The sequence below is a fragment of the Sminthopsis crassicaudata genome, chromosome 1 (assembly GCF_048593235.1).
Source record: "Sminthopsis crassicaudata isolate SCR6 chromosome 1, ASM4859323v1, whole genome shotgun sequence".
In the NCBI taxonomy this organism is placed as follows: Eukaryota; Metazoa; Chordata; class Mammalia; order Dasyuromorphia; family Dasyuridae; genus Sminthopsis; species Sminthopsis crassicaudata.
In genome coordinates this window covers 388,937,637-388,964,160 of record NC_133617.1, presented here as the reverse complement: position 1 = coordinate 388,964,160, position 26,524 = coordinate 388,937,637, and the positions used below count along the sequence as shown (strand labels likewise).

The 26,524-nt window shown below is 47.1% G+C and overlaps 2 protein-coding genes across 5 annotated transcripts in view; one reads left to right on the top strand and one right to left on the bottom strand.

Moving 5' to 3' along the window:
* Window positions 1–1,041: 1,041 nt before the first annotated feature.
* Window positions 1,042–11,320, top strand: SYNGR3 (synaptogyrin 3). The gene is made up of 4 exons (XM_074279560.1): window positions 1,042–1,398; window positions 9,571–9,808; window positions 10,239–10,381; window positions 10,872–11,320. The coding sequence occupies exons 1-4, from the start codon at window positions 1,300–1,302 to the stop codon at window positions 11,079–11,081; spliced, it is 690 nt and encodes a 229-aa protein (XP_074135661.1). The 5' UTR covers window positions 1,042–1,299; the 3' UTR covers window positions 11,082–11,320.
* A 4,146-nt stretch (window positions 11,321–15,466) lies between these two features.
* ZNF598 (zinc finger protein 598, E3 ubiquitin ligase) overlaps window positions 15,467–26,524 on the bottom strand; it is a 35,535-nt gene continuing 24,477 nt past the window's right edge. For 2 of the 4 annotated variants that reach the window (XM_074279553.1, XM_074279551.1), the window contains 9 exons: window positions 25,933–26,144; window positions 24,737–24,954; window positions 23,933–24,050; window positions 21,724–21,905; window positions 21,073–21,157; window positions 19,822–20,603; window positions 18,076–18,211; window positions 16,866–17,010; window positions 15,467–16,736 (listed from right to left, as the gene is read on the bottom strand). In XM_074279553.1, coding sequence (XP_074135654.1) covers window positions 16,392–16,736; window positions 16,866–17,010; window positions 18,076–18,211; window positions 19,822–20,603; window positions 21,073–21,157; window positions 21,724–21,905; window positions 23,933–24,050; window positions 24,737–24,954; window positions 25,933–26,144 — 2,223 coding nt within the window. In that variant the 3' untranslated portion in view covers window positions 15,467–16,391. Of the gene's footprint in view, window positions 16,737–16,865; window positions 17,011–17,552; window positions 17,730–18,075; window positions 18,212–19,821; window positions 20,604–21,072; window positions 21,158–21,723; window positions 21,906–23,932; window positions 24,051–24,736; window positions 24,955–25,932; window positions 26,145–26,524 lie in introns of all 4 variants that reach the window. The other 2 variants (XR_012484429.1, XM_074279552.1) reach the window with 2 other exon arrangements.

The window sequence follows — 26,524 nt, the reverse complement described above, 5'->3', positions numbered from 1 at the left end:
ACTTCCTCCATGGGACTGACTTGTCCCATCTCTGCACACTCAAGATGTTTCCCACAGACCCACACCTTATTAGGTGCCATTTCTCTACTGTTACCCATCCTCCCAGAGACCCCTCTGAAAAGTGGGCAACGTACGGAGAGAAAATAGAGATCACCCAGAACTTTCTTCTGTGTAACAAGAGGCACCAAAATTATCTTTTCTGGGCTCCCACAAACCATACTAGATGAGTCAACCATGGCTAAGAAATCAGCCCAAACTCATTTGCAGATGAGGAAACTGGATCTCAAATCAAATGATATGCCTGAGGTCACGAAATCAAGGTTAGAATTTAACCTGTCCAGCTCTCAGATGCAAATTGGGAGTTTGGTCTGATGGAAAGACAAGGATTTCCATATTTTGGGGAGGGGGGCGGGGCTCCAGAGGTAGAATGTGATCGACTGGTCCCAAATAAACCAAGTGGTGCGGTGCCATTTTGGAGAGTGCCCGGTAGTTGGGAGTGTGAACTCGGAGGCTTTGCCTTGGCTCCCAGGTTCTAAGAAAGTGTCCCTCTCTGTATGAATGAAACGAGTGAGGCTTGAGCTCTCATTCCTGACGCCCTCTTTTCTCATTGCATATTTTTGCTTCTGATTTCCCACCTCCCCTGTAAATATAGAAAGGTCTCTGTCTCAGTTTTATCCCTTACTGTCCTTCTGGAGAGTGACCAGTATTGGATGGGGAGAAGGGAGCTGAGCGCCCCACCTCTGAATAATATGCAAACAACTGTAGCTATGAAGTAGAGAGCCAGAGAGATTCAGTGGGGAATGGCTAGTAGAGGCTATCCAGGTAGGAGGGCGGGGGGAGTGGTTGGTTAATGGGGAATAGCAAAGGGGAACACAGTATAGATGACTAGTGGGGGATGGTCAGCTGGCGCGGTCAGAGGATAGAAAGGGTGGCCAATGAAGTATTGGGGGAGGGGGAGCAGTGACATTGGTTAGGGCTTTTCAGTGGGGCATGGTTAAGGGAATGATGGAAGTGGAGGGCTCGGTGGGAATGACTCTCAGTGAACAGCTTTAAAAACCTCTGCTGTGCAGTGGGATGGGAAGCAGACTGGTGGGAGGGGTGGTTCTCCCTTCGCACGCTCCCGTGGTCTTTGTGCGCACGCCCGCGGGAGGGGGCGCGCGTCAGGTTAGAGACTCGCGCTGCTCGGGTGGCGGCGGCGGCGGCGGCAGCAACAGCATCAGTGGCAGTGGCAGTGTCGGCTGCATCCTTAGGGGCTCTGTCCAGGGCCAGCAAGACTGACTGACTGACTGACGTACAAAGATGGAGGGGGCGTCTTTCGGAGCCGGCCGGGCTGGAGCCGCCCTGGACCCCATAAGCTTCATCAAACGCCCCCAGACTATCTTGCGGATCACGGCCTGGGTAAGGGCGCTCGCTGTCAAGCCGAGGGTCTCCTGGAGGGGGGGGCGGTAAATGGACCTAGGCGGGGGCGAGGGGAGCGGTGAGCCCAGGATCTGACTTCCCTTGGGTTGGTGCTGTCCTTCCCCGAGAAGACCTGGGGATGGGGGGTGGGGTGGCGGGGAGACGGACCAGCGTTCACTTTGCCTGGTAATGCGTAGGTGGGGTGGGGGTGGGACATTTGAGGGGTCATGGAGCCTCTAAATAGTCCGGTGTGAACAGGTCCCGAATCCCCGAATCTGGGGTGGGAGGACACTGAGCACCGCACCCCTTATGTCCCCGCTCCCCACCATGTATTTTTCAGCCAACCTGGCTGTCCCTCCCCGCCCAAGCTCTCCTGTTTTCTGGATTCTGGGGACTGGCAAGGGTGGGGGGGAGTGCAGGACCGGCAGACATTTTTCTTTCCTTCCCCATCCTAGTTCATGCACACATAACGCCGAGGTTTGGGGGTGGGGTGCACTGTATACATTCTACCACCAGTGACTCCCACTACCTCCCACCACCATCACTACACCGAGTAAGAAATGATCTACCTTTCCCCTCTTCCACGTAGAGCCAGGGATGTCCTCACTGAGACCCTTTGGGAGGGGCCCTCAGACGTTCCGATGACGTCACCCAAGGACTAGACCCAGGACTCGGGGGTGGGGGCAGCTGCTGGTCCTAGGGTGAGCTGTCCACCAGCTTCAGGAACAGGGAGAAGAAATGAGGAGGAAAGGAAGGGATTACTTAGTAAATGTCCCTAGGACCCTGAGGAGGTATCTCATTCACCCAGTTACCCCTCTCTTAAAACCTTTAGTTCCCCTTCCTGGTGGATGGTTGGATGGTAGGCATTTTATCACCTCTCCCTTCCACTCCTCCCCCAGCTGTACCTATGTTGGTAAACTTCAGGGGGCTCCAAATGCATGCGTCTGAATCATCCCTTCACCCTAGCTCTCTGCTTTAAGTCTCTCCCTCTGGACAATAGACAGGCTTCATTTCTCTGAAAAGTGAGCAGCCTTCTCCCTCAGGTAAGCCAGAAATGACCTCACTGAGCACTCCAGGATGAGCCAGAGGAACATCTGATTTTTCATCCTCCCTTCAGTGTTGAGAGGGGGGAGGAGTTTCTGATGCTCCCTTTCCCCAAGGAATAGACAGAATCCACAATCTAGTCCTTCCCACTCTTCCCTGTTACCAGACCGTGTGTCAAACATACATGTGTGCATGAGCTGCATATGTATATTCATACTTAAAAGAAACTTGACTGAGATGCAGAGTAAATTAGGAAGTGGATAGTTCATTTAGCCCCTTCCCTTTCTCTCAGGTTCCTATTTTCTGAGAGCTTTTATGGGAAGCAGAAACTGGAGGAATATTATAAAGTCCTTGAGCTGCTCGGGGGGGGGGGGGGGGGGGGGGGGGGAGGGTAAAGGGGAGAAGATGACTGAACCTGTCAGTTCTGCAAGTTATTTCTGGGTTGAGGTGCCTGGGTCGGGACTGGATAGGGCAGTGATTGGCAACTCTTCCCCAAAAGGGGGTCATCCCTGAGGTGTTTCCCCGTGTTTCCCCATCAAAAGGAGGACTCTCAGATCTTTTCCTTTTTCTATCTTCCTACCTCCAATAAGATGATTCTCATTGAAGTGGACCTGTCTACAAAGTAAAAACAATTCCTTTGAGCAAATATTTATGAACTAGTGGGTATAATGTCCTAGATGCTGGGAGGAATACCAAGAGAAAGCACTACATAGTCTATTCTTAAGGAGTTTACAATTTAGGAGGAGACATGAGATACCCAGTTTACCCAAGAACTTAATAGTAACAGGTATATGAGCGTACAAGTGGAAAAGGACGAGTCATTCATGCATGAATGCGATGAGTTCTCATAGCTGGTGGAATCAGAGAAGGCCCCTTGGAGGAAGGTGGAGCCTTGAAAGAAGGGATAGGGGAACAGTGTGTACAGGGGCATAGAGGGAGAATAAAACTGGAGAGTAGCCTGGTTTGATCTTGAATGTAAGGCTAAAGAGCTGGTACATAATCTCCTAAGCATAAGGATCCATTGAAGAATTTTGAACAGGGCAGTAATCAGCCCTATGGGCCTTTGGAAGATTATCCTGATATCTGTGTAAAAAAAAAAAAAAAAAAAAGGAGAGGAGTAAACTATTAGTAAACATCACAACAGTACAAGCAAGAGATAATTCAGGCTTGATTTAGGGTGGGGTCAGTAGGAGTGAAAAGGAGGGGAAAGATGAAAGGACGTTGCCAGCTTGGACACCCCAGGACCTTGGGAGCTACTGGAAAGTGATCAGAGTATTTAGAGGAAGGACCAAAAATATAAATGACTTTCCCAGCTAGGGAGTTAAGAGAATGGGGATAGCACTAAAACTTCTAGGAGAAGCTGTTGTTTGATCTGAAGAAAGGGAAAATCCATTGAGGTTTTGAATTTTGTTCGGCTCCAGGGCCAAATTCTGGCATTCCTTTCTATACTTGCTCCTTGACCACTGATTACCAAGGCTGAATCTGTCTCACAACTACCTCTAGCGTCTTTGATTTCTAACATCTTGTGATTTTTGACAGCCATTTTTCTCAGTCTCAAGGACTTACCCCTCGCTACTGAGAGGCCTCTAAGCAAGATTGTTTCCCTATCCTGTTCTAGTCAGCTAGAGTCGGCTGAAGGCTTATTCCAAAGGTCAGGGACTAGGTGTTTTGGTAGGTCTGGGCTGCAGATTTGTATCAGAAGTTGAGGTTTTTAGAAGTTCCTGGTTTAATGAATATAAAAGAAGAGGGGGGAAAAGGTCCTAGTTGGCAAAGGGCCTGATGACATAGCTTTTTCCTGTAATAGATGATAAAATGAGGGCACGAAATTCATGTCAGAAGCTAGTGCAATTTGGTGAACAAGGCCCTGGGAGTAGATGCTCAGCTCTTTATTGAGGCAAAGGAAAGGAATAAAGTTCTGAGTTCTATTAGAATGGGACTATTTGATCAAGAAGAAGAGAGAAAAGGACCTCCCAAGGGAAGGAGATTAGGTGAGATGTCTTTTGTGTGAGACAGCAAGAGCTGCTCCAGTCTGGGGCCTGGGAGGAAAGAACAGGGTCTGAGTATCTTCAAATTAGTTTTCCTGGGTTTGTTTTCCCCCAAAATTGTTCTTGGTTCTGGTCCAGGCAGATGCTATCTTACACTGCTTGGGCAACAGGACTAGGTAGGACCTTTCACATAGGAAGCTCTGTTTGAGATAAACCTAACCCTAACTCCTTCCAGTTCTTCCAAGAAGCCCTCTCAGATTGGAAATAGGGTTGACAGAGGCTGGAACACTTGGGTGCAAGTATTTGCATAACCAGTTAGAAAATGTTCTGTCTTTTCAAGGGCCCAAAGGTGGGGTTGTCTAATCCAGTCCTATTCCCCTCAATCTAATTGATTCAAATGGTAGGACAAGCCATGAGAAATTAAGAGGGTAAGCTCACACACATACCCACCCGCCCCCCCCCCCCCCACATACACACAGATTCTTCAAGGGGAAAAGACGAGGGTCAGGAGTCAGAAGAAAGACCTGGTTTCTAATATCAATTCTGCCATTTTTGGATAAGTCACTTTCCTCTCCCCACATCTCAGTTTACCTGTTTGTAAAATAAGACCTATCCCTTCTAATTCAAATATTCTGTTTCTATAACCATTACCATCAATAGGGGCAAGTTGTAAACGAGAAAATGAACAAAGTGAAGGATCCCTGTATGTTATCCATTGGAGCCTTCCGGTTTGGATAAGGAACACTATTTCCCATCTTACCACATACCTAAATACTATTCTAGAAACATCCTGTGGTTTCATTCTCTTCCCTATCAAGCAACAGGCACATGTTCAGATGTCTGATATTACAAATACAGATTACAGGACTATAAAATTCAAATATTGGCGATGAAGAATCAGAATCCTTATGACAAGATAGTGAAATGAAATATTAGAGATGAAGAACCCAGGGGAAGGCTGTGTGTGTGTGTGTGTGTGTGTGTGTGTGTGTGTGTTGTTCTACATTCTACTTTTGAATAGCTTCAGTGGATAGGAAGTTTTCCCTTATAATCAGCCTAATACCTTTCTCCCCAACCATCCATTTTCCTTAATTCTGTTTTCTAAGGCCAAGTAAAATAAGTTTAATATCTTGTTTCCACATAAAAGTCCTCAAAATATTTCAAGACATATTTTTTACTTTAGTATTTTCTAATTACATGTAAAGATACTTTTCAATATTCATCTTTGTTCCAAATTTCCTTCCCCTCCCCTTTTTATGTACCTCTCTCCCCAAGACAAGCAATCTGATAGGTTATACGTGTGCACTCATTTTAAACATTTCCATATTTGATATGATATGAAAGAAAAATCAACAAAAGGGAAAACCTATGAGAGAAAAAAAATAGTATGTTTCAGTCCACATTCAGTCTTTTATAGTTCTCTCTCTGGATGTGGATGGCATTTTCCATCCCAAGTTTTGCAATTGCTTCAGATATTGCTGAGAAGAGTTAGATGTAGATAGATATCATATTGATTTCAATTCAATAAATATTTATTTATATCACCACTGTGATATAAAAACAAACAAACAAAAAATCTATTCCTACCATCAAAGAGGTTTTACATTTGTTGTATATGTTGTTCAGTTGAATTTGATTCTTTGTGACCTCATTTGGGATTTTCTTGACAGAGACACTGGAGAGGTTTGTTATTTTTTTCTCCAGCTTATTTTACAGATGAGGAAACTGAGGCAAACACGGATAAATGACTTGCCTAGGGTCACCCAGCAAGTAAATGTCTGAGCCCAGATTTGAATTCAGGAAGCTGTATCCTCCTGACCACAGGCTCGGTACTCTATGCACTTTGCCATATAGCTGTTCCCAAGTATGCTTACCAAATAGTGAATGTGAAGTAATTTCCATAGGTTGACAGTACTGAGAACTAGGAGGAAGGGAAAAGGGAGGAGAAGATAAGGGAATCATAGAAGGCACTTGGACCTGTGAGTAGAAGGAAGCAGGGAAGTGCATCCCTTGTATTATAGAGGGGGAATGGCCAATGTTCCATATTGACCAGAGAGAGACAATGTATACAGGGAAGTCAAATGAAACAACTAGAAAGGTAGGATGTGGTATGGCTGACTGTGGAAGGTATTGAATGTCAGTTGAGAGTTTTCTGTTTTCTCTGAGAAGCAAAGGGGAGCCATTGAAGATGTTTTAAGTAGAGGAATGAATATTGGTTTGGCAGGTGTGTGGGAAATATTCCCATTAACTCATATTTTTTTCAAGCTAAGCTTCATGAGGCTCTTCATTATTCTGGTTATCTTACTCTTTGTGCCATCTAACTCATCAGTATCATTTCTAAAATTCAATATCCACATTTGGACTAAATTCTAGAGGTATAGCATGACTAGAGTGGAATAGAATTATCCCCTCCTTTCTGACTGTCAGTGCAGCCCCAAGATTGCATTACCTTGACCACCTCCTTTTGCTTATGTCACTATTGATTAATCAGACATTAAACTCTAAAGACCACTAAAATCTCCAGATATTTTTTCAGATGAGCAGCTATCTAGCCATCCTGTTCTCTTATTCTTATGAAACTGATTTTTTCTGATCCAAAGGATTTGTCCTTACTAAAGTTCATCTTATTTGAACTAACCTATTGAGATTAAAAAAAAACAAAACAAAACAAAAAAAACTTCAGACTTATCCAATATGTTATTGTTCCCTCTAAGTTTTGTGTTACTGGAAAATCTAATACACGTGCCAGTTGTACTTTTAGCCAAGTCATTGATAAAAGCATTAAAGAATGCAAAGTCAGAATTTTAGGGGCACCCTACTAGATACCACTTTGATATAAGTATATTCAACCATCTCTTCTTACACCCAATTCTACTCTAGCCCATATAAATTCCATCTTACCCATTGATAATAGCATAAGACACTTTGTCATATACTTTGCTAAAATGTGGGCAAACTATGCCTCCTATAATCCAATTGACACATGGACTGATGTCTAGTATTCCTGCTCTCCCCACCAAAAAAGAAAGGTTAGCGTGATGTAAATTTTTTTCTTGAGGCCTTGAAAGCTCTTTATTATAGATGTTCAGTAATCATCCTCTTGAGAAATGCGTTCTAAAATCTTGATAGGAATTCAACTCAAGCTTCCTGCCTCATAACCCCTTCTCTCTAACATTTCTTTTTCTCTTTCCCCCTCCCCTTCTTTTCTTGCCTTTTATTCCCTTTTCTTCCCTTCCCTTCCTTTCTCTCTGTCTCTGTCTCTCATTCTTAAATTGGAGCAACATTTGCCTTTCATTCTATTGGCACTTCTCCCATACTCCCATTTTTCCTTTTTTATTTTAATTAGATAGATTTTTCTCTTTTCTCCAGCCTACTCCTACCATTGAAAAAAAGGAGAAAAGACAAGACCCACGCCATATGCCTAATCATGAAAAACACATTTTTGTATTGATTGTTTCCTATAAGTCTCTCTTATTGTGTAGTCATCACTCCTCTGTCAAGAGGTAGGTATCATGCTTCATATCAAGCTTCTGGAATCATGGATTACAGTATTGTGTGGATCAGGAGTCTTCTGGTTTTCAGAGTGGTTTCTTACTATATAATTTGTCCTGGTCCTGCTCCCTTTACTCTGCCTCACTTTATGCAGTCTCTCCAGGGTTCTTTTGAAACTGACCCCTTCACCATTTCTTGTGGAACAGTTCAGCCCCTTTCCTTCTTGATGGGATGAGTTCCCAGTTCTTCCATGCTACAGCAAGTGTGGCTAGAAATAATTGCTTTCCAGAATGGCTTCCACTCACAGATTCACTGGTGGTGCATCGGGGTGTGGCTCCCACATTTATCATTCCCATCCCTACCCCCCAAGATGTTTGAGAGGTCACTGACTGCGGCCCAGCAACCCCCTGCAAATTCACCTTGGCCTCTTGAGCTCGCTGAGTTCAGTCGCCTTCTCCTCACTCATCTGGGACTTCCTATTAGTCCTTTTGTTCTATCCTTCCCACTGTGGATATTAATTTCCTTCCTATTAGTCCTTTTGTTCTATCCTTCCCACTGTGGATATTAATTTCCTTGATGGAGAAAGCAAACAAGAGTCCGTGAGGGAGGGAGAGTGAAGCTGACAGAATAGTGTGTGGCGGGCCTGGCAGGGAGTCGGATAGGTCAGGCAGCAGAGAGAGGGAGTAAGGCAGCAAACAAAGGAGATGGGCTCCCTCCTTCTCCCCAAATCATCAGTAGGTAGGTGGCCCAGTGGGCAGAGCACTGGGCCTGGGGTCGGAAAGACTCGGATTCAAGTGTGATCTCAGACACTCGCTATGGGTCCCTGGGCAAGTCACTTCCCTGTTGGATAATGGTAGCACCCATCTCCTAGGGTGGCTATGAGGGGCAAATGAGGCAATCACGGTAAAGCATTTAGGATGGCGCCCTTTAAATGCTAGTTGTTAATCTGGAACCAATAGTTTTTCCATGTCACAGAGGCAGCATAAATGTTATAGAAATTCACAGCCCTATCTTCCTCCGCATTGAAACGTTACCACTACAAAGTTCTAACAGGTGACCGTGTTAACATCCGGATGGGCCTTCTGCCGGGACTTCTTTGCTCCTCTGCTCCTCTTTGATCCTGGGCCTCATGAGGGCCGTCTGGGGGCAGGAGAGACACGGCTCCCCGCTGAGGGAGCCTCCGAGCCCTCGGTGATGTGGGTCAGCATTCCCCATCTTGCATGTTCCCAGGGCAGGGATCATGCTGGGCTGCAAGCAAGGCAGGACTCGGACCCTGGCTGGGCCAGGGATGAGGGAACCGGGCTGTCCCCAGCATCAAGGACAGCGCCCGCCCAGCTCTGCACCCATAACACACACGCACACCCAGGCGCTCTGGCTGTTGTCAGCACTGACCAGGTGCTTCAGCCGCTTTCTCCTCAGAGGCTTCAGGGGCCAAAGAGAGGAGCCCCGGCCATTTCTTGACTTAGGGTTCTTGAGTCAGGAAGCTGCAGAGGAGCAGCAGGAAGCCCAAAGAGAAGGCCCAGCCCGCCTCAATCACCCTAGGCTCCCTCCGTGCCTACGGCTCTTGAGGGCACTCTTCTTGAGAAGTGTCCAGGCTGGGGGCCAGACCAGAGAGAGCCCCCCCTCTACTGGGCCCTGCTCTCCTCCCCAGGTGTTCTCCATCGTGGTGTTTGGCTCCATTGTAAACGAGGGCTACGTGAACAGTGAGAGCAGCCCGGAGCTGCGCTGCATCTACAACAAGAATGAAGGTGCCTGTAACTACGGCATCGCCGTCGGCATCATCGCCTTCTTTGCCTGCATCTTCTTCCTGGTCCTTGACCTCAACTTCCAGGAGATCAGCAGTGTCAAGGACCGGCGGCGGGCGGTGCTCCTGGACCTGGCCTTCTCAGGTGGGAGGCTGAAGGACTCGCCAATAGGGCAGCAAAGGAATACAAGGGGATCTTGGGGTTCAGGAACCGACGTGTGGGACATTGGGACATGGGAATCGATAAGGACTTGGGAGGGGCCAGGAAAGGTGTCCTGGGCTTGTGTGGTCAGTGGGAGCTGTTTGGGGTTGGGGGGGTGTCAGAATGAAGGCCTAGGGGGATCAGGTTGGGGGCTTGGGGACTTGTGAGAGGTAGGTGTTTAGGTTTGGAATTCAGAGTGGAGGACCTGGGGTCGTGGTAGGAATTGAAAGTAGCTGGGGGGTGGTTTAGAAGGGGCGGGAATTTGGAAAGGTTCCAGTAAGGGAAGGAAACATGGGGGGATCTGGAGAGGACAGGAAAAGGCTTTGTTCATGGAGGGGCAACATCTGAGGTATCATTCCCCCTTTGGCTTCAGGGCTCTGGTCCTTCCTGTGGTTCGTATGTTTCTGTTTCCTGGCAAACCAGTGGCAGCAGACCAAGAAGAGTGAAGAAGTGAACCAGGGGGCAGACGCAGCCCGGGCCGGCATCGCCTTCTCTTTTTTCTCCATCATTGCCTGGGTGAGTAGGGGCCCAGCATCCCCCCGCTCTGCCTGAGAAGCCAAGGCTGGAGGCAGCTCTCCGTGCGGTGTCAGGGGCGGGAGCCGGGGCCCCCCTTACCGGGGCCCGAGGCACAGCGGCCTCGCCCCTCTCTCTTTTCTGCGCTCTCCCTCTGGTTCTTGCCACAGCATTCTCCGGCTGTTTCTTGTAGTTTCTAGGCCTTAGTGAGGACCTACTGTCCGAGAACAAACAGAACCAGGACTAAATCGCAGGTGTCCTGACTGCTACTCACCCAACAATACTGCGCAATTTCTATCTTTTACTCTCGACCTCTTTTTTGTTTGGATCTCCCTTCTCTCCATTTTCCCTTATCATTACAGTCGTTTCCTACCTGACAGCTACATTCCCTCTGCTCCTGAGGCAGCTGACCTTTGGGACCCTTTGTGGCCCATTTAGGGATTTTGGCCACCGCCGCTACATTAGCCATCCTTGTTCTGGACCTCCCACACAGGTGGCCCTCGTGGTGAAGGCGCTGCAGAGATACCGGATGGGCACCGACATGTCACTCTTTGCCACAGACCAGCTTAGTGCAGCCCCCGGCACCAGCTACCCTGGATACCCAACAGGCAGTGGCGTCGAAGGCACCGAGACCTACCAGAGCCCCCCGTTCACCGAGACGCTAGACACCAGCCCCAAGGGCTACCAGGTGCCAGCCTATTAGTAGAGCTGCCCACCTTGTGCCAGGGCCTCGGGGTACTGTGAGCATGTTTGGGCTACAGCGATGGCCTGTCCCTGTGGGCCAGTCTTGTGGACTCTGTACAGTGGTCTCGGTTCTTGTCTCACCACTTAAGGGTTAAGCAAACAAAATAATTACACAGTGTTCCCTCTAAGTCTGAAAAGGAAGGAAAGAAGGGAGTTGGGGAAGGAAAGGAGGCCAGTGGGTGGGAGGGAGGGAAAGGGGAAAAGAATAAAAATGCATTTGGGAAGGAAAGAGGCAGGGAAAAGAAGGTTGAGAAAGAAAGGAGCAGAAAGATAAGAAATCAAGTGGAGGAAGGAGAATTAGGTGCTTGCTGGAAGGGAAGTAGGCAATCAAGTATGTTCCAAGAGGTAAGAGAAGGTGGAAAGAGGGAGAAATGAAGAACCATAATCTGAACACAGACTGGCCTTAATGAATATTTAAGTTAGAAAATAAAGGAGAAGGGAGGCAGGGAGTATTTTGTGAAAGAAACAGGAGTGGAGTTAAGTAAGCATGAAATCACGAACTCTGATTAGGACTTGCTGAGCCCAAAGCTTCTGATCTTTGCAGGATGGGTGCTACTAGCCTCCTAACCCCACCCACAGCTGTGCCCCTCTTGGGGGCAGGCCTCTGAGTCTTCAGTACCTTCTGCTCCGTCAGGGCCAGCTCCCACCCACAGGCTCTGAATCAGGACCACCTAAGTTGGACATTCTGAATTTCCCCAGCTTCAGTCCCTGGCTAGAAGAGGCTGATCCCTCTTCCTCCCACCTCAATCCTATCTCTTTTGGCCTTCTCTAGTAAGATTCCAGAATGAGCCAAACCCACCTGGGTGGCCAAGCCCTGCTCTGCCAGAGAGAAGACCCAGGGTTTGCAGGGTGCTCCGTCCCATCCCTCCCTCACAGGCTGAGCTGCCTGTTCCCCATCCTGTGCCAGGCCCCATGGATTCTCATTCCCAAGTCTGAAAGAAAAGGACCAGCTGAGGAAGGGGAGCCCCATGACCCCTACCCAGGGAAAACCAAATGCAGCAATATTTTCCTTAGAGGGAACACTGACTCATTTTAGCAGCACAAAAGGTACGTGTGTCAATATTTTAGCCAATAATCAATTTAAACGGTTCCTTAAATTGATTGTGTGTGTGAGATACTGTCCATTGGGTATATTGTATTTTTCTATCTTGCTCTCTATGTATTACCGTGATTGCAATGGGCTTTCCGTGGATGTCAGGGCTATTCTCAGTGCCCCCAAACCCTTGGTGGCTCACTCCCCCTCCGTCACTTGGTAGTGACCTAGAAGTTGGGGCTGCTGCAGAAATCTGGGCATGTCCCTAGAAAAGGCAGGAGTCCAGGTTCCTGGGAGAGTATCCCTGTTAGGGCCTCAGGGATACTTTTCCCATATCCTTTTTTGCTGGGCTAGAGATTCTGCCCCTCCCCCAAACTAGCTGCCACAGACAGAACTGGGGAATGGGAGGAGACCACGAGACAACACTGGACATGTGGTTGAGCACTCTGCCTTCTATCAAGGCCAGCTTGGCTGGTAGCACTGCCCTGCCACCCACCTCCTTTGGCCTGCCTCCGGCTTTCCAGAAGGGGGAACTCCTTTAGGGCTTTCTGCCTGAACGGAAGACTCTGGACCTCTGCAGATCGAGGGGGGGGCTGAGCTGAGAATTCAGCAAGATGTACCAAAGGTGGTAGTATGCCCTGAGGCCTGGCCCAATCCCTACTGCATGATCTGGACAACCCCCAGCCCTGGAGTGCCCAAATTTCCACCCAGGGGATCCTTATAGCAATTTTGGGTGTGGGTAGTACTGTTAAAATAGTGTCTGTTGTAGTCTGTCTCACGTGCCAGTGGTTTGTCAGGTAGGGTAGTACGCCCGGCGCTGCGGAATGTAATTTACTGTATTCTTATGGACTCATTAGAGAAATCCTAGAGTTGTTGGTGTTGTAGCTATAGAACATGCTTTAGCCTTCCTCTATTAATTAACTCCCCAGATCCTTACCTTTCTTCCCCTCCTCCTCACCTCTCAACCATTGTCCCATCTTCCCTTGGTCAGTAGGGGCCAGTGTTTGCCTTTGGTTGGGGCCCTGCTCTTCAACTGAAGCAAAGCATGTCCCGTACTGCTGCAGTTCTGAGCATCACACCGACATCCCATCACTGGCTTCCGCTCCCACAAGCTGGCACAGAGCCTTTAAGGGAGCCTTCTCGCAAAGACACAAGGAGTCAAACACGGATACTGATACTCCTCTTGCCTCCCTTGACAGCTAAAAATATGTCCAGGCGTTGTGGGAGTTCTCTATCACTTTACAGAGAGGATGCGAGAGGGACTGGAGACCCCCATGAGCAACAACACATGCCCCTTGCCTGGCCTGGGTAGGGAAAAGTGTGAGTGCTTGTTGAGGGTGGGAGAAAATGAAAGGGAGGCAAAGAGTCTAGAACTCTGCCTCTTTTCCATATTTAAATAACTAACGCGAATGCATTTGACACATCATCGATGTTATAGAAGCTACAGGATTGTCCAAGGCAGGCCCCCCGTCCTTTTCGGATTTCCAGTCCTGTAAACGACGTATGCATATAGCAACCGTGCCCACCCTCCTCTCAGGTTGATGACTGTCCCTGGCTCAGCAATGCCTCTTCCCGAGAGAAGCAAGCACTCACAGACATTTTCTCAACAGCAGGTGCACAACAGGTTCGGGTGATGAACTTTGTTTACATGAGAATGATTTTCAGGCTGTCATGTCATCATCATCTCGAAGAACTCATCTCTTCCTTTAACTTCTGCCAACTCCTCCCCACATCAGGTGGGCTGGTTGGTCACTGGCAAGCAACCAGGGGGTGCTCCCTCCCAGCCCACCCTCCTGGCCTCTTCCCTCCTTACAGAGTTCATTAGAGGGACCACTCACTCCTTGCTGGAGCTCAGCAGCCTGGACTCTGTTGCATTTAACCCTTCAATTCTGTACTAGTTTTTAATATCAAATGGATACCAAATGTGGTTTGCCCATTTTAAGTTTTCCAGATACCTCTCTTTAAAGGCAGGCCGCTTCCCAAAGCTGCTGTTCTAAGTAAAACTATGTACATTGTAGTCTAGGGTGGACTGTGTATGGAACCGTCAGTAAAAAAAAAAAAAAAAAAAAAAAAAGTTTACATTTTTTTGTATATATATCTTCTGAAAGAACAATCTGTGATTGTGTATTTTCAGTGTCTGTGTCCCAACTGCAACTTATTTTCAATAAAGAGAGTGCGAATGAACTCAAAAGTGTGGCCTGGCGACAACAGGAATGCATTTTTTTCAGCAAGGGTGATCAACAAGGTTAAGTAGCCAAGAGCCATGGACTGGGGTTCTGGTTCTATCATCAGTTAGCTATTCTGAGCCTCATTTAGCAAGATCTTAAAATCAGGGAGGTTGGGCAAATGGGGATCAAAATTCCCTGGGGTTGGGGGACATGTAGTGGTTCTGCAGAGCCCCTCCCCCCTTTCTTGCCTCAAATCTTCCTGGAAGAAGGTTCCTCATGGGCTGAGAATAGGATGATTTCTGAGGGGACAGCAGGAACCCCATTTTTAGTAAATGGGAAGAGATAAAAGTATTGCAGTGACTTTCATGGGAGAAATATTAAAGTTTTTAAAATGAAGTTTTATAATCAAGAACCAGCTAAGAAATACTAGTGTCGTCCTAGAAAATCTAAAACAGAAGAGAAAAACCACAATAAAAGGTGTCCATTTCATGGGAATAATTAATAAAAGTCTTAAAAAGACTGCTCAGGCTGGCCACATTATCCACAGCCAGGCTGGAGGAACCTACTTTACTCATTCCTTCCTTCCCAGCTACTTGAGGGATTCTTATTTAATAACCCAAAGGCCGGTGAAAAACAAAGTCTTAGCAAAGTAATGGTCATTAGTGGATCCGATGAGCAACCCTCAAAAAACAGCCCAGCCCCACAACGGGTCTGTAATATTTGCACCAAAAGGCTGGGGGGGGCTAGAGCTGGAGAGGTTACCAAGGCCCTTTAACAGCACATATGACCACTTTTGTTTTCAAATGGATGGGGACTGCCCACTGTCTGTGCAGAAGAAGTTCTTAACACGACTACCTCTAAGCAAAGATTTGGTACAGTGTGCGTGCGGCCTAACAGAATTTGCTACAAATGCTACAGTTCTACCTCAAGGTGGGGCAGACTTATGTCCTGACCCAGAGGAGAATGGGTCGACAATCACCCTACTCTGATGGGTCAGACGTTGGTCTTCCCTAGCCAGGAGCCTATGACCCGACCTGGACACCCACCAGCTCTAGCCAACCAGGCCTCTTCATTCTAAAACAGACCGTGACTTGGGAACATCCCTCCTCTTCTAGTGAAAAGCAGAGACTAGGACCACCAAGCAACAATGTGCAGCAGTTTTTAATGTTCCAACTCAACCTCATCGATACATCCAATAATCAGAAAGATGGCTGTTTTTAAATACAAATTAAAATAATCGCGACCACTGCTTAGATAAAGAGAAAGCTTAGAACAATATTCTACATGCTGTACTGCAAAATAAATGTATTTGGAGATAAATTGTCTTATTATAAAAGGTCAAAGATTTTTCGATCCCCCATTCGGCTAATCCTGTAAAGATTATCCTAATTCAAGTAGCACAATTTTATTTCTGCTTTCCATTCTGAATGCTCTTTAATCACAAAAATACCAACCATTTTACACACTGAACAGCCTCACTCCCTCAAACATCAACCCCACTTCCTTCTCCTTATGGAAGCTCCTCTGATCTGTGTGACTGAAGGCGGTTCTGGGTCTGCCCCAGTGTGGCTGACACTGGCTTCAACCCCAGGGAAAGGGCCCCCCCCCCCAGGCTACAAGAACTATCCCCCCTCCCCCCCCAAGTCACTTGATAAAAAGTAAAAGAATAAAGAGCAAGATCATCCCCATTCTGGGAGGAAGGCAGTCTTTTACTTGGCTCCGGAAGAAACCCAACTGTATTCCTGAACGGCGGGTGGTGGCGGTGTACTGAGTGGGGCAAAGTAAACCTGGCAGATGACCCCATCTGGCTCTCCCCCCCTGCCCAACCTACTAGCCACCCTGGGTGGCCTGGTCTACTTCTCCTGAGGCATTTGGTGCTCTGGCGTTTTGGTTTCTGCAAAGGGGAGGAGAGAGTGTGTGTAGGAGGTGTGCGTTGGCCCTGTGTGGGGCTGTCCCCGGGGGGGGACAGCCAGGTGGCCACACTCCTGGCAGCTGTGGCTTATCAGACCTTATTTCAAAAAAGTGCAAATAGAAGGTGTGGAGACTGTTCCGCTGGTCTTGGTGAAAGCTAACTGATAATTCTGCTGATGGCTTGCAAGGAAGGGAACTCTTCATCTTCAATATGCAGGGCTCTGTGGGTGCCCAGGTCATCCTGGGTCAGCACCTGCTGGCAAATGGGGCAGATACAGCAGTCCAGTTCAGAAGGGGTGCTAGCTGGCCAAGCACTCTTCTTCTTTCTTGATTTAGGTGCCCCCTGCTTCTCCTGGACCCGGAAATCATTGTGTGCTGACAGCAGCTCCTGCTGTTTGGCTGTGTCAGGCAGGAGCACCAGGAGCTCACTGAAGATTTTTTTGAAGTTCTCCCCAAGGAGTTCCCGGCAGCTCTTATAATACTGTGCTGCAGAAATACGACCCTAAAGTCCAGGAAAATAAAACAAAACCAAATAAAACCTCCAGGTCCATTTCATTTTGTTCCTAGATACCCCATCAACTTATTCCCTGCTTCTTTCCTCCCCCACCCCAAAAGCCTCACTGCCACCGACCTGTCGGAATTGCCCCGAATGGCTTTTAAATTTGTTGAATCTGGACTCGTCACTCTGAAGGAACTCCTTTATGGATTGGATGAGCTGGATGTTCCTTTGTTGGAAATTCTCAGGTATCAAATAAGTTCCTTGGCAGGGACCTTGCCTGATATAAAAAGGGAAGAGGAGGAAAGAAGGGAGAGAAGAGAAATGTAGGGGAGTAGAAAAGAAAGGAAGAAGTAGGGGGAAGAAGGAGTAAAAGTTAATCTCTGCCTATTACTCCCAGCCTCACCCTGGAAAATAAATGAAAAGAATAATTTTTTTTTTTTTTTTTTTTAAAGAGCTGGAAGACCATCTCCTTCATTTTAAGGAGGAGAAGTTAAGAGAGGCGCAGAGACACTAGGTGACGGACTCCCCAAGCTCTCAACCAGTGAGTTGGTGGCAAAACTGGGACTAGAACCCAGGTCTCCTGCTTCCCAGTGCGGGCTCTTCCCCTGCCATGCCATGGCCCTGCTGTGGGGCCCCTGCTCCTCCCAAGGCAGCTGCATCTGTGTCCAGCACATGTGTGTCACAGCCTTCCCACCCCACAGTGGTCGGGTGACGACTGAGGGCCTGTGTCCTCTGCTAATGGGAGCAGCTGGTGAGCATTTCACTGCGGAGCATGCGGGAGGGAGGGCCCGAGGGGTACTATCCGGAGAGTGACAGCACCTGAGCACACAGCTGCTGCAGCTACTTCTGGGGCATGTCCTTCATCCGCAGGGCGGACCGAGGAGCCAGAAGTAGGAATGTACATCCGGGGCTTCCTCTGAGTCACACAGACCCCACACCAAGAATCACTGAGCAAAATGAAATCGGTCCTCTCCAGGAGAGCTTCCAGCGACAGGGCTGGGGACGGCAACATCCCAAATGAAAAGCTTTAGTGGAAGCTGCGTTCTGACAGAGCACAAGTCTGTTACAAATGACAGCGGGGGAAGGAAACAGGACCTGTTTGGCAGAGTTGCTGGGACTGCACCTCCCCAGCCCCTATGGGTGGGCCAGCCCTGCTTGGATGACCAGGACAACACTTCAGGGACATTCAGAGATGAGTTATGTTCCCACGGGCAGTAGTGCTCCCTGCCCTAAGGTGACCCCATGGTCTCGGTTCCCTACCCACCTCCTCCCTCCCTTGAAACACAGATTTGGATGAGTCTGGTGTGAACAAGATGGAGCACTCCCAACACCTGTAACTTACTCTTTAATGGAGGTGGAGATGGGCTCTGAGATGCTGTTGGGTGGGATGACGGTAAAGCCCGGAGGGGGCTTGCTAATGGGTGGCGACAGTCCTGGAGGTGGCGGGGGGCTCTTTAATAGCACCACAGAGTTAAAGCCTAAAAAACCACAAGAGAAGAGGAAGACAATATGAAGGGTACTACGGGCCACCACTGGGTGGGAGTGAGAAGGACACTTGCTTCCCCTTTTCCAAACCTGCTGCTAGTAGAGCAGGAAAGGCCAGATTTCTGAGACTGACAGGGAATAAAGCAGGCAGCAAATACTGAAACCCAGAGGAAGAGCCCATAGGAGCAAAATGACTACTGTTATGAAAAAGCCAACAAATGGCACCAGATAGTCACAAGTGAACTCCATGGATGTTTCCAAAAAAACCAGCAGCAACCACTGGTTAAAGATACTGCTTCTAACCAAGGTACTGGGTAGTAGGACCATCCTCAGCATGGCCCTTTCCCCTGAGTCCTGAGTTACTATAGAATGACAGGGTAGTCAGGCCTCTCTCAGGCTCCACAGGCCAGCCCCATCCCATCAAGATGTCACAAGAACCTCTGCTGTAGACCTTCTGAGGACAGCCCCGGCTTCTTTGGCACACACAGAATGAACCCATCCTACTGGTCTCCTTAAACAAATACCAACTTGCCGTTCCAAGCAGTAGCATATCCTCAAGCACATGATGGTTTTATTACCGAGCTCATAAGCTGTTAGGCAGTGTTTATGCCTACCTTCCACACCATGTGAGAGCTGCCTCCCTCTAAAAGTGAAACCAGCAACAAGACTCACACCACAGCCTGACCTTTCACTACCAGAGACTCTGTACTGAAAATCCTGGTGGGGACCTGGCTACTTCTGTCCTCCTGATTCCTCTCACTTAGTGAAGGCTTCATTTAAGAGGCAGAGAAACCCACAGAACCCCTCCCCCACCCACACATATTCAATTCATTTCCATCAAATAGCACTTCTTTTTAAAATCCCCATAACTCCCACAAACTTCTTCCTGAACATTTTCCCTACCAGAAAAATTCAATTTCCAAAGCTTTAACTCCATACAAAGGGATCTAAAATCTCATACATGTGCATGCACACAGGACCATGGAGATGGGGGTGTAACATATCTCCCTGCTCCCTCCTGGGCACACAGCGCTTCCTTTCACGATGAATTAAAATGAAGACTTTGGGCCCCACTGGGCTTCAGCAGCCTGACAAAATATTCTCTAGCAACTCATCCTTTAGAAGCCGATGTGGCTAAAGCAGGATGGAGGTGATTATAAATGAGAGATGACCCAATGTCAGCATCAAGGCTACAGAAGGGCATGCTGTAGGGTCCCAGGACCATAGCTTTAAAGATGGCAAGGACATCAAGAGTCACATGGTCTCCCTCTTCCTCTTCAGCTGAGGAAATTGTAAACCTCAGAGGAGTGACTCCCCAGCTCAGACTCACTGCTAGACTACCAGGCAGGACTTGTCATTTCTTAGCTGGGATCTAAAGGAATTCTCCATTCAGACACAACAAATCTGCTATACTGCCAGGAACACACCCAGCAGGTCCCAAAGTTCCCAGGTTCAAACAGGTTCAAACAGGCACTGACCGATAACATTTCTTGATCCTAAAGGCCTTTAGGACTAAGCCAACACTCTGGCACCTGAGGTCTGGCCTCCTCTTCCTCCTCCCACCCCCTTCTGCCCAGGCAGGACACTGCCTGACTGCTGTTACCTGGTGGAGGCTGCATTCTGGGAGGCCCCGCACTGCAAAGAGCTGGGAAGTCTTCCTGAGGTAAAGGACACTGGTTAGTCACTGGTGGCTTTGTGAGCCCTGGAGGTTCTTTGGGAACACTGCCAACGGCTGCCTTTTCCGAATGTCCGTTCACAATGGCCGTAGGCTTCTCTGACCCATTAGCGGTGGCCACAGGAGCCACTGCGTGTTCAGGGCTGGGAGCTTTTTCTCGCCAAGCTGGCTTGGCGGCCACCTCCTGCACCGGCGGCTGGGGAGGGGGTGAGGCCGAGCTCTGCTTCTCCGCCCCTATCTTCTTCTTCTTGCTCACTTTGATGAAAGCCTGTGAGGAAGACGCGGCCAGCAAGGAGGAGACATCAAACATGGTGGGTGCATTGCGGAACTCCTGGGTGGTTAGCCCGACGCTGTCGTCCTCATCATCGGAGACCACGGGTTTGTTATTCTTCTTGCTGGCTTTGCCGCCTCCTTTGGTGACCAAAGGGGGTTTCTTTGGGAGCTGGCTGCAACTAGCCTGGACGGGTGCCACCGGGCGGACGACACTCTTACCAGAGCTATTGTTCCAGGCCGAAGTGATACTGGACACAGCTTTGCTGGGCCTCATTTTTGATACCAGAGCTGGGAAGTCCTCCTCTTGGAAGGCTGAGGTCTTCTTGGCAGTGACTGTATAGGTGAGTGACAACCCCGAGGAGACAGTGGGAGCTGAGGAAGAGGAAAGGCTTGGGAAATCTTCTTCTTTAAGTTTGACTGAAGCTGGCTGGAGGGAACTGAGGCAGAGCAAGAGATAAGATGTCACATGACCTACCCAGGTCATCAGAGAGGAGGGAGTTGGGAGAAAGCCTGAACTTGGTGCTCCAGAGGGGAGGAGACCCACCACACATCCCTTTTTATGCACGGCAGGAGGCAGCAGAGGGCATCGCTCCCCAGATGGGCCCGTGCGGACAGAAGAGATTCCAAAGCAAAGACCCCTTGGATAGCACTTGGGTGGGAAAGGAATGGGTGGCTATTTAGAAAAGGCTTAAGGGAGGACACCAAAGGAGTCACTCAGACTTCCTAACTCCTTTAAAAACTCTGTAGGAATCTTGGTCATCAAAGAGCCCATGTTTGGGCCCCATCCCCCACTTCCCTGTGGACTAGAAGATCCGAAAACCCTTATAAGATCCAACCCATCCCCCTGTGCCCACGGGATCTTAACCAGTGCTTCTGACCAGAGAACAGCTCAGTTGCCCCACATACCTCTGCAGAGCTCCCCCTGCTGCCGAACTAAACGACACAAAGTCCTCTTGGCTTGCAGGACCATTAGCAGTGGCCTCTTTGGGAGCTAGGATCAAGGACAATAACTTTTAACATGAAATGATGGCAAGTGCTAAAAACCAGGAAATGTTCCTACAAAAATCTCTGAAGTTTCATGTACTAGTCTTGGGACCTTAAAACATGCCTTTCTCATCAAAAACTGTCCTGCAGCAGATGTCAGATACATCAGGAATCATGACTCAGAAAGGTTCTTGAAGAACTTATTCTAAACTTACTTCAGTTAGAAAGATTAAATATATAATCTTACCTATACTTCAAATATTGCATTGATCTTAAAAATAAAGGATGGCCCATATATTAAAGTATGTGTGACTTATTATTTTCTTCAAAGGAATACAATCCCTTAGCTGAGAGTTTTTAAAAAGCCAAAAATTTCAGTTTTCCCATCCTCAATCAAGCAACTTGACTGTGTATTTAAAATCCATTTTCTGCTACAGAGCAGGAAAGTTGTCCCTGCCTGTGGAAAACATTCCCAAACCAAGGGACAATGGTGTGAGTTCTCCTCTTTAGGCTGAGACTTGAAGACAAAGAACGGTGGGGTGCAGGAGCTGCCTGCTAACCACCACTGATCACCTGAGGTCTCAGCAGAAGGCTTGGGGGCTCTCCTTGAGCTCCGAGTTTCTTCCAAGTCCTTCCCCTCGTCCTTCTTCGCTCTGCTGCCATCCTCTTTATCTTCAACCCATTTCTTTTCTTCTTGCCTACGTGCAGCTACTGATGCCCTCACTGCAGCTGCTACATCTCTGTCTTCTTCTTCCCTGAGGTGCAGGAGAAGGAAAAGGGGAGTCCTTTAAGATCAGCAAAAGTAAGGATCTCCTATGAAACATGTGTCACATTCTCCAGACAAGGCCTGATTCACAGCACCACCTGCTGGAAAAGCCTGAGGACTAAGATGCTAACCAACTTCTCAGGTGTTCCCCCACCCCCTTCCTTCAAGAACATGGGGGGTAATGAGGTTGGAGTGGTTATGAGTAAACAGGATCCCAAACAGCAAAGGGATGGAACTTAAGAGCCCTACTTGAGATTCAAGACCAGACCTCCTAGTGGGTGCTGGACTACTTTTCCTCCTCTCTCTGCCTCATTACAAGCTTTAGTCAATGATCCCCCAAGTTCTATGTCTTTACCAATGTCACCAGTTCTTGCCCAGATGCTCCTGAGCTCACACTAAGACAAAGACAGGGTTTTTCTCAAAAGGGCTTTTGTTGTCTTTTTGAGAAAAAGTAACATCAACTCCAAATGCACGAAACCTATAAAAATATACAAATATACAGAGCCCAGAAGTGCCAAATTACAAAGGCCTGAGTCCATTATCTTAAGCCCCAGGAGAGAGAATGCCACCAACCCCTGCTTTCCCTAGATGTACCAACTTTCAAGCTCCAGGTACCTCTTTCCTTTCAAAGTTGATGATTTTTCTGCCCCACCCTCAGATCTAGGGTGTAGGGGGCTTTATCACCCACTATTAACAATATATGTGCAAGTTTTATCCACACTTCAGGGACTTCTTACTCACATCTACACCCTACCTCCCGACACCCAGAGGTATTCAGCTGAAAAACCTCTACTGTGCATTTGTTAACATAAGCCCATAAACGTTCTCATCAATAGTAAGTTATATGCACAGACTCATGTAGAAATGGGAAGGACTGATAACAAAAAAGGGTTTTCACTCTTGTTCTGACTGTGCCTATCCAACAAAGTCAAGAATATCTTGGAGTAGGATTGGAGTCAGCCTGTGAATAGTGGGTTTTTTTGGCCTGGAATGTCTCTTTAGGATATTAGGGAAAAAGGAAGCAGAAATCTGGATTCTTCTCATAAAAAGCACACTTTCCATGGAAGGAACAATGAGGCTCTAGGATAAACAAGAGGAAGTACCCAGAAACCTTTCTGGTGGGTATTGCCCACAGGGTCTGCATCAGCACTAACAGCAACTTATCCCAAGAATGAAGTATGGGCAAAGAAAGACTCTTAAGGCAATATGATACACTGGACCAAGAAATAGCTTTGTAGTTAAAAGTAACCAGGTTCAAATCCTGGCTCCTTTGCTTACTAGCTGAGTTCACTTGGGCAAGTCACAACCTCATCTGTAAAATGAAGGGGAAAGATTAGATGAGATCCTCTCCAGCTCTATGGTCCTATGGCTTGAATTCAAATCTTCTTCTGTCAGAAGCTGTAATGACACCGAGCAAGTCATTTAATCTCTTTGGGTGTGTTTTTCTATAAGAAAAACGATGGGGCTGGACTACAGATAACTCCTATGATGATCAAAAGTAAACCCAGTATTCTTGCTTAATGATTTCTTTAAGAAAAGGGAGGTTTCAATTGGGGAGAAGAGAAGGCATCTTCCAAAAATAAATAAACAAACAAACAAACAAACAAACAAATAAATAAATAAATGCTGTTAAAAAAAGTTAACAATAAAATAGTATTATTTTTTTTAAAGGCAGGCAGGGGCTCTGCTAGAAACAGAAATTCATCTATATGGGGGTTTACTATGCTATGAAACTATTCACAAAACCAATGTGGGCTCTGGTCTCTTTCCAGGAGCTAACTTGATGTGTAACCATGGATCAAATCATCTTGTTTCTGTGAGTCTTTTCCCTCTATAAAAGGAAGGGTTGGACCCAATCTCTGTATCTCCTTTGAGTCTAGGATTCTCCCAGTCTGTACAGAATGGTATTTTGGAGTCAGAGCACCTGAGCCAGCCCCCCACTTCTAGCAGCTCCCCAACAAGACACCCATTGGGTTGCCGAGAGAGGAACTTCAACAGCAAGCAAAAGCCTCCCACCTCTTATACCTCCAGCTTCCTCGGCGGTTCTGCTGAGCTCCACGGCCCCCTGGCCTGTTGCCCCGACTCTGTCTGTTATGCCTGTCCACTTCTTCATAGTCATCCCCACCAACGACACCTAAAAGAAGGCAAAGGGCCTCTCATTCCATCTCTTCATTCTGCCCACTATTGGCACTTTCCCATCTCTTCCCTGGTCCCCATCACTCCCCTCCCAGAGAACAGCCAGCAAACTCTGAGAGCTTGTTTGCTAAGTTTCCTCTCCATACCCTCCAAGACTGTAGATAGCAGCTGGTCCTTTACAACAACTCCAGGAAAGCAAGAATATGAAACCCACCCATTTCCCAAATAGAGATTATGCACATTTTGAATCATTGCTTTAGTCTGAGATTGTGTTCTACTGCTGCAAAAGGCAAAAGAAATGATAAGAGAAATGATTGCATTAATTTCTTCCAGTTCATTTTAAAGGCTTATAATAATGACACTAAATTAAATCCAATTTTCTTCTTATTAACATAGCATGAAAACTTAGGTTTTGAGTAACTATCATGCTAGAAAAATATAGGGGCAGCTAGATGGCCCAGTGGATAGAGCACCAGCCCTGAAATCAGGAGGACCGGATTTCAAATCTGGCCTTGGACACTTAACACATCCTACCTGTGTGACCCTGGGCAAGTTTTTGCCTCAGGAAAAAAAAAGTAGAACTATACAGTCTCCATACAATGAAGCTCTGATCCTGTAAGCCATGATCCTCAGTGGGTCCCAAGCTCTAGAACCCTCCCAAAGAACAGACCCAGGCTCACTCACCCTCACCCCTCCGACTGTGTCTCGGGGCATAGCTAAACTGCAGGTCAATCTGCCGGTTCTGCCTGGCCTCTGCTCTGCTCCTGCTGTGGCACGAAGTCTTATGCGCCTTGTAGTCGATTTCTGTACGGAAGGCGTGAGTGAACTGCTCAGTATTGCACCTTCCCTCCTCACAGAGAAAGTGCTTCTCCCGGAAATGTTCCCGAAGGTATTCATAGTCACTGAAGGAAAGGGAAAGTGGGGTGGGGGTGGTGATATGGTTACTAGATCAACCCCCAACAGCATAGCATAGCACCAATTAAGGCAACAAGGTAGATACCTCAAGCAGAATTAGCTATTAATCCCAAGGAGGGAGTTCTACTCAACTTACCTCAAGGAGGGGAGGGGGGAGGGGAAAGGGGAGATATCACCATCCAAAAACATTGCTTAGGAAGTAAAAATAATGGTAGGGAACTTATTCTGTCTTCAACACATCATGAAACCTTAAATGTTCTTGCAATAGACCAGATGGGACTAGCTAGATCTTCTCATCTTCACAGCAAAAGTAACACTAAATATTTATATAGCTTTACCCCTACCTATAAAAACACAGAAAGATTTTATAAGTACAAACTTGTTAATTTTCACAGACTTTTTACAAAAACAATGCTAAAAACAATATCCCCATCATCTTCAGGGGCAAAAAACTTTTCCCTTTCCTCTAATCCTTAAAGCTATTATTCTGGAGTCAGTCCAACTATATGAATTAATGAATATGTTTAATTCTTATCAGTCCTTTTTTTTTTTTAATTCTTATCGGCTTTGCTCAAAAATCTGACTAAGAAATCTGGGTTGTTTTTTTTTTAAACACACTAGGAAAAGAGGGAGAATAACAAAGTAATTCTGTTCTCTGAACTTATAACTCAAGTTACAAAAAGCTTCAGTCTTAAAACATTTTATATTTCCAACAGAAACAAACATCAAAGGATTCTGCCAAGACTAAAGTGGAATCAGTCAAGGATAACTTGACTTAGCTACTTAAATCCCTAAAGACAAAGAGATTTCAGGCCACCCATCTGGAGAACCAAACCATAAGTTCTGCACCAAGCAGGAAAGAAAATACAAGGGAGACCAATTTCTTATTAGTTTTCACCACAGAGCCTGTGTGCTCAGTCTCTGCTGGGGAATGACTTAAAGAAGGCTTGCTTTCTTTAATTTACCTGTAATACTCTTGAGCGCCATCAGAGTCACAGAAATGGCAGAAATAGTGGTCTCTCCTCAGGTGTTTCAGGAGCTCATCATTGTCCAAATAACGCTCATCACAAAATTTACATAGAGGATGTCCCCTGTGGGATGTGTCATCTGGGTCTCCATGGATCCGATGGCGGGCAAGGTCCTTGCGGGAATACCATTTGCGTTCATAGGTAAAGATCTTAGGGAAGAAGCATGAAGGCATATAAGCAGAAAAAATTACAGGGAATACCTTGCAGTATTAACTGCTAAAAGGAGCCAAACAGCCTTCCATCATCTTCATCCCTGATTCGTCAAGCTCTCAAAGACATTTTTGAAGATTCTACCCTCATTAAGGAATCCAAAAGGAACACATGGCTGAATATTAGATATAATTTTCTCCAAGAAATAACTTAGAAATGCTCCCCACATGCTCCCAGTGTCTGATATGGCAACTCAAATGGTCGAGGCCTTGGTTGACAGATAGAGCTTTGTAATACAAAAGATCTACTAGAGGAGCCAAGAAATCATTCATTGCCCAATAGATGGCCTGTGTTCTTAATGATTTGTTAGCAATAAGAA

Coding starts and splice junctions, on each gene's coding strand:
- SYNGR3 (XM_074279560.1), top strand. CDS start 1,300: ATGGAGGGGGCGTCTTTCGGAGCCGGCCGGGCTGGAGCCGCCCTGGAC. Junction 9,809..10,238: donor CCTGGACCTGGCCTTCTCAG/GTGGGAGGCTGA, acceptor CTTTGGCTTCAG/GGCTCTGGTCCTTCCTGTGG. Junction 10,382..10,871: donor TTTTCTCCATCATTGCCTGG/GTGAGTAGGGGC, acceptor CCTCCCACACAG/GTGGCCCTCGTGGTGAAGGC.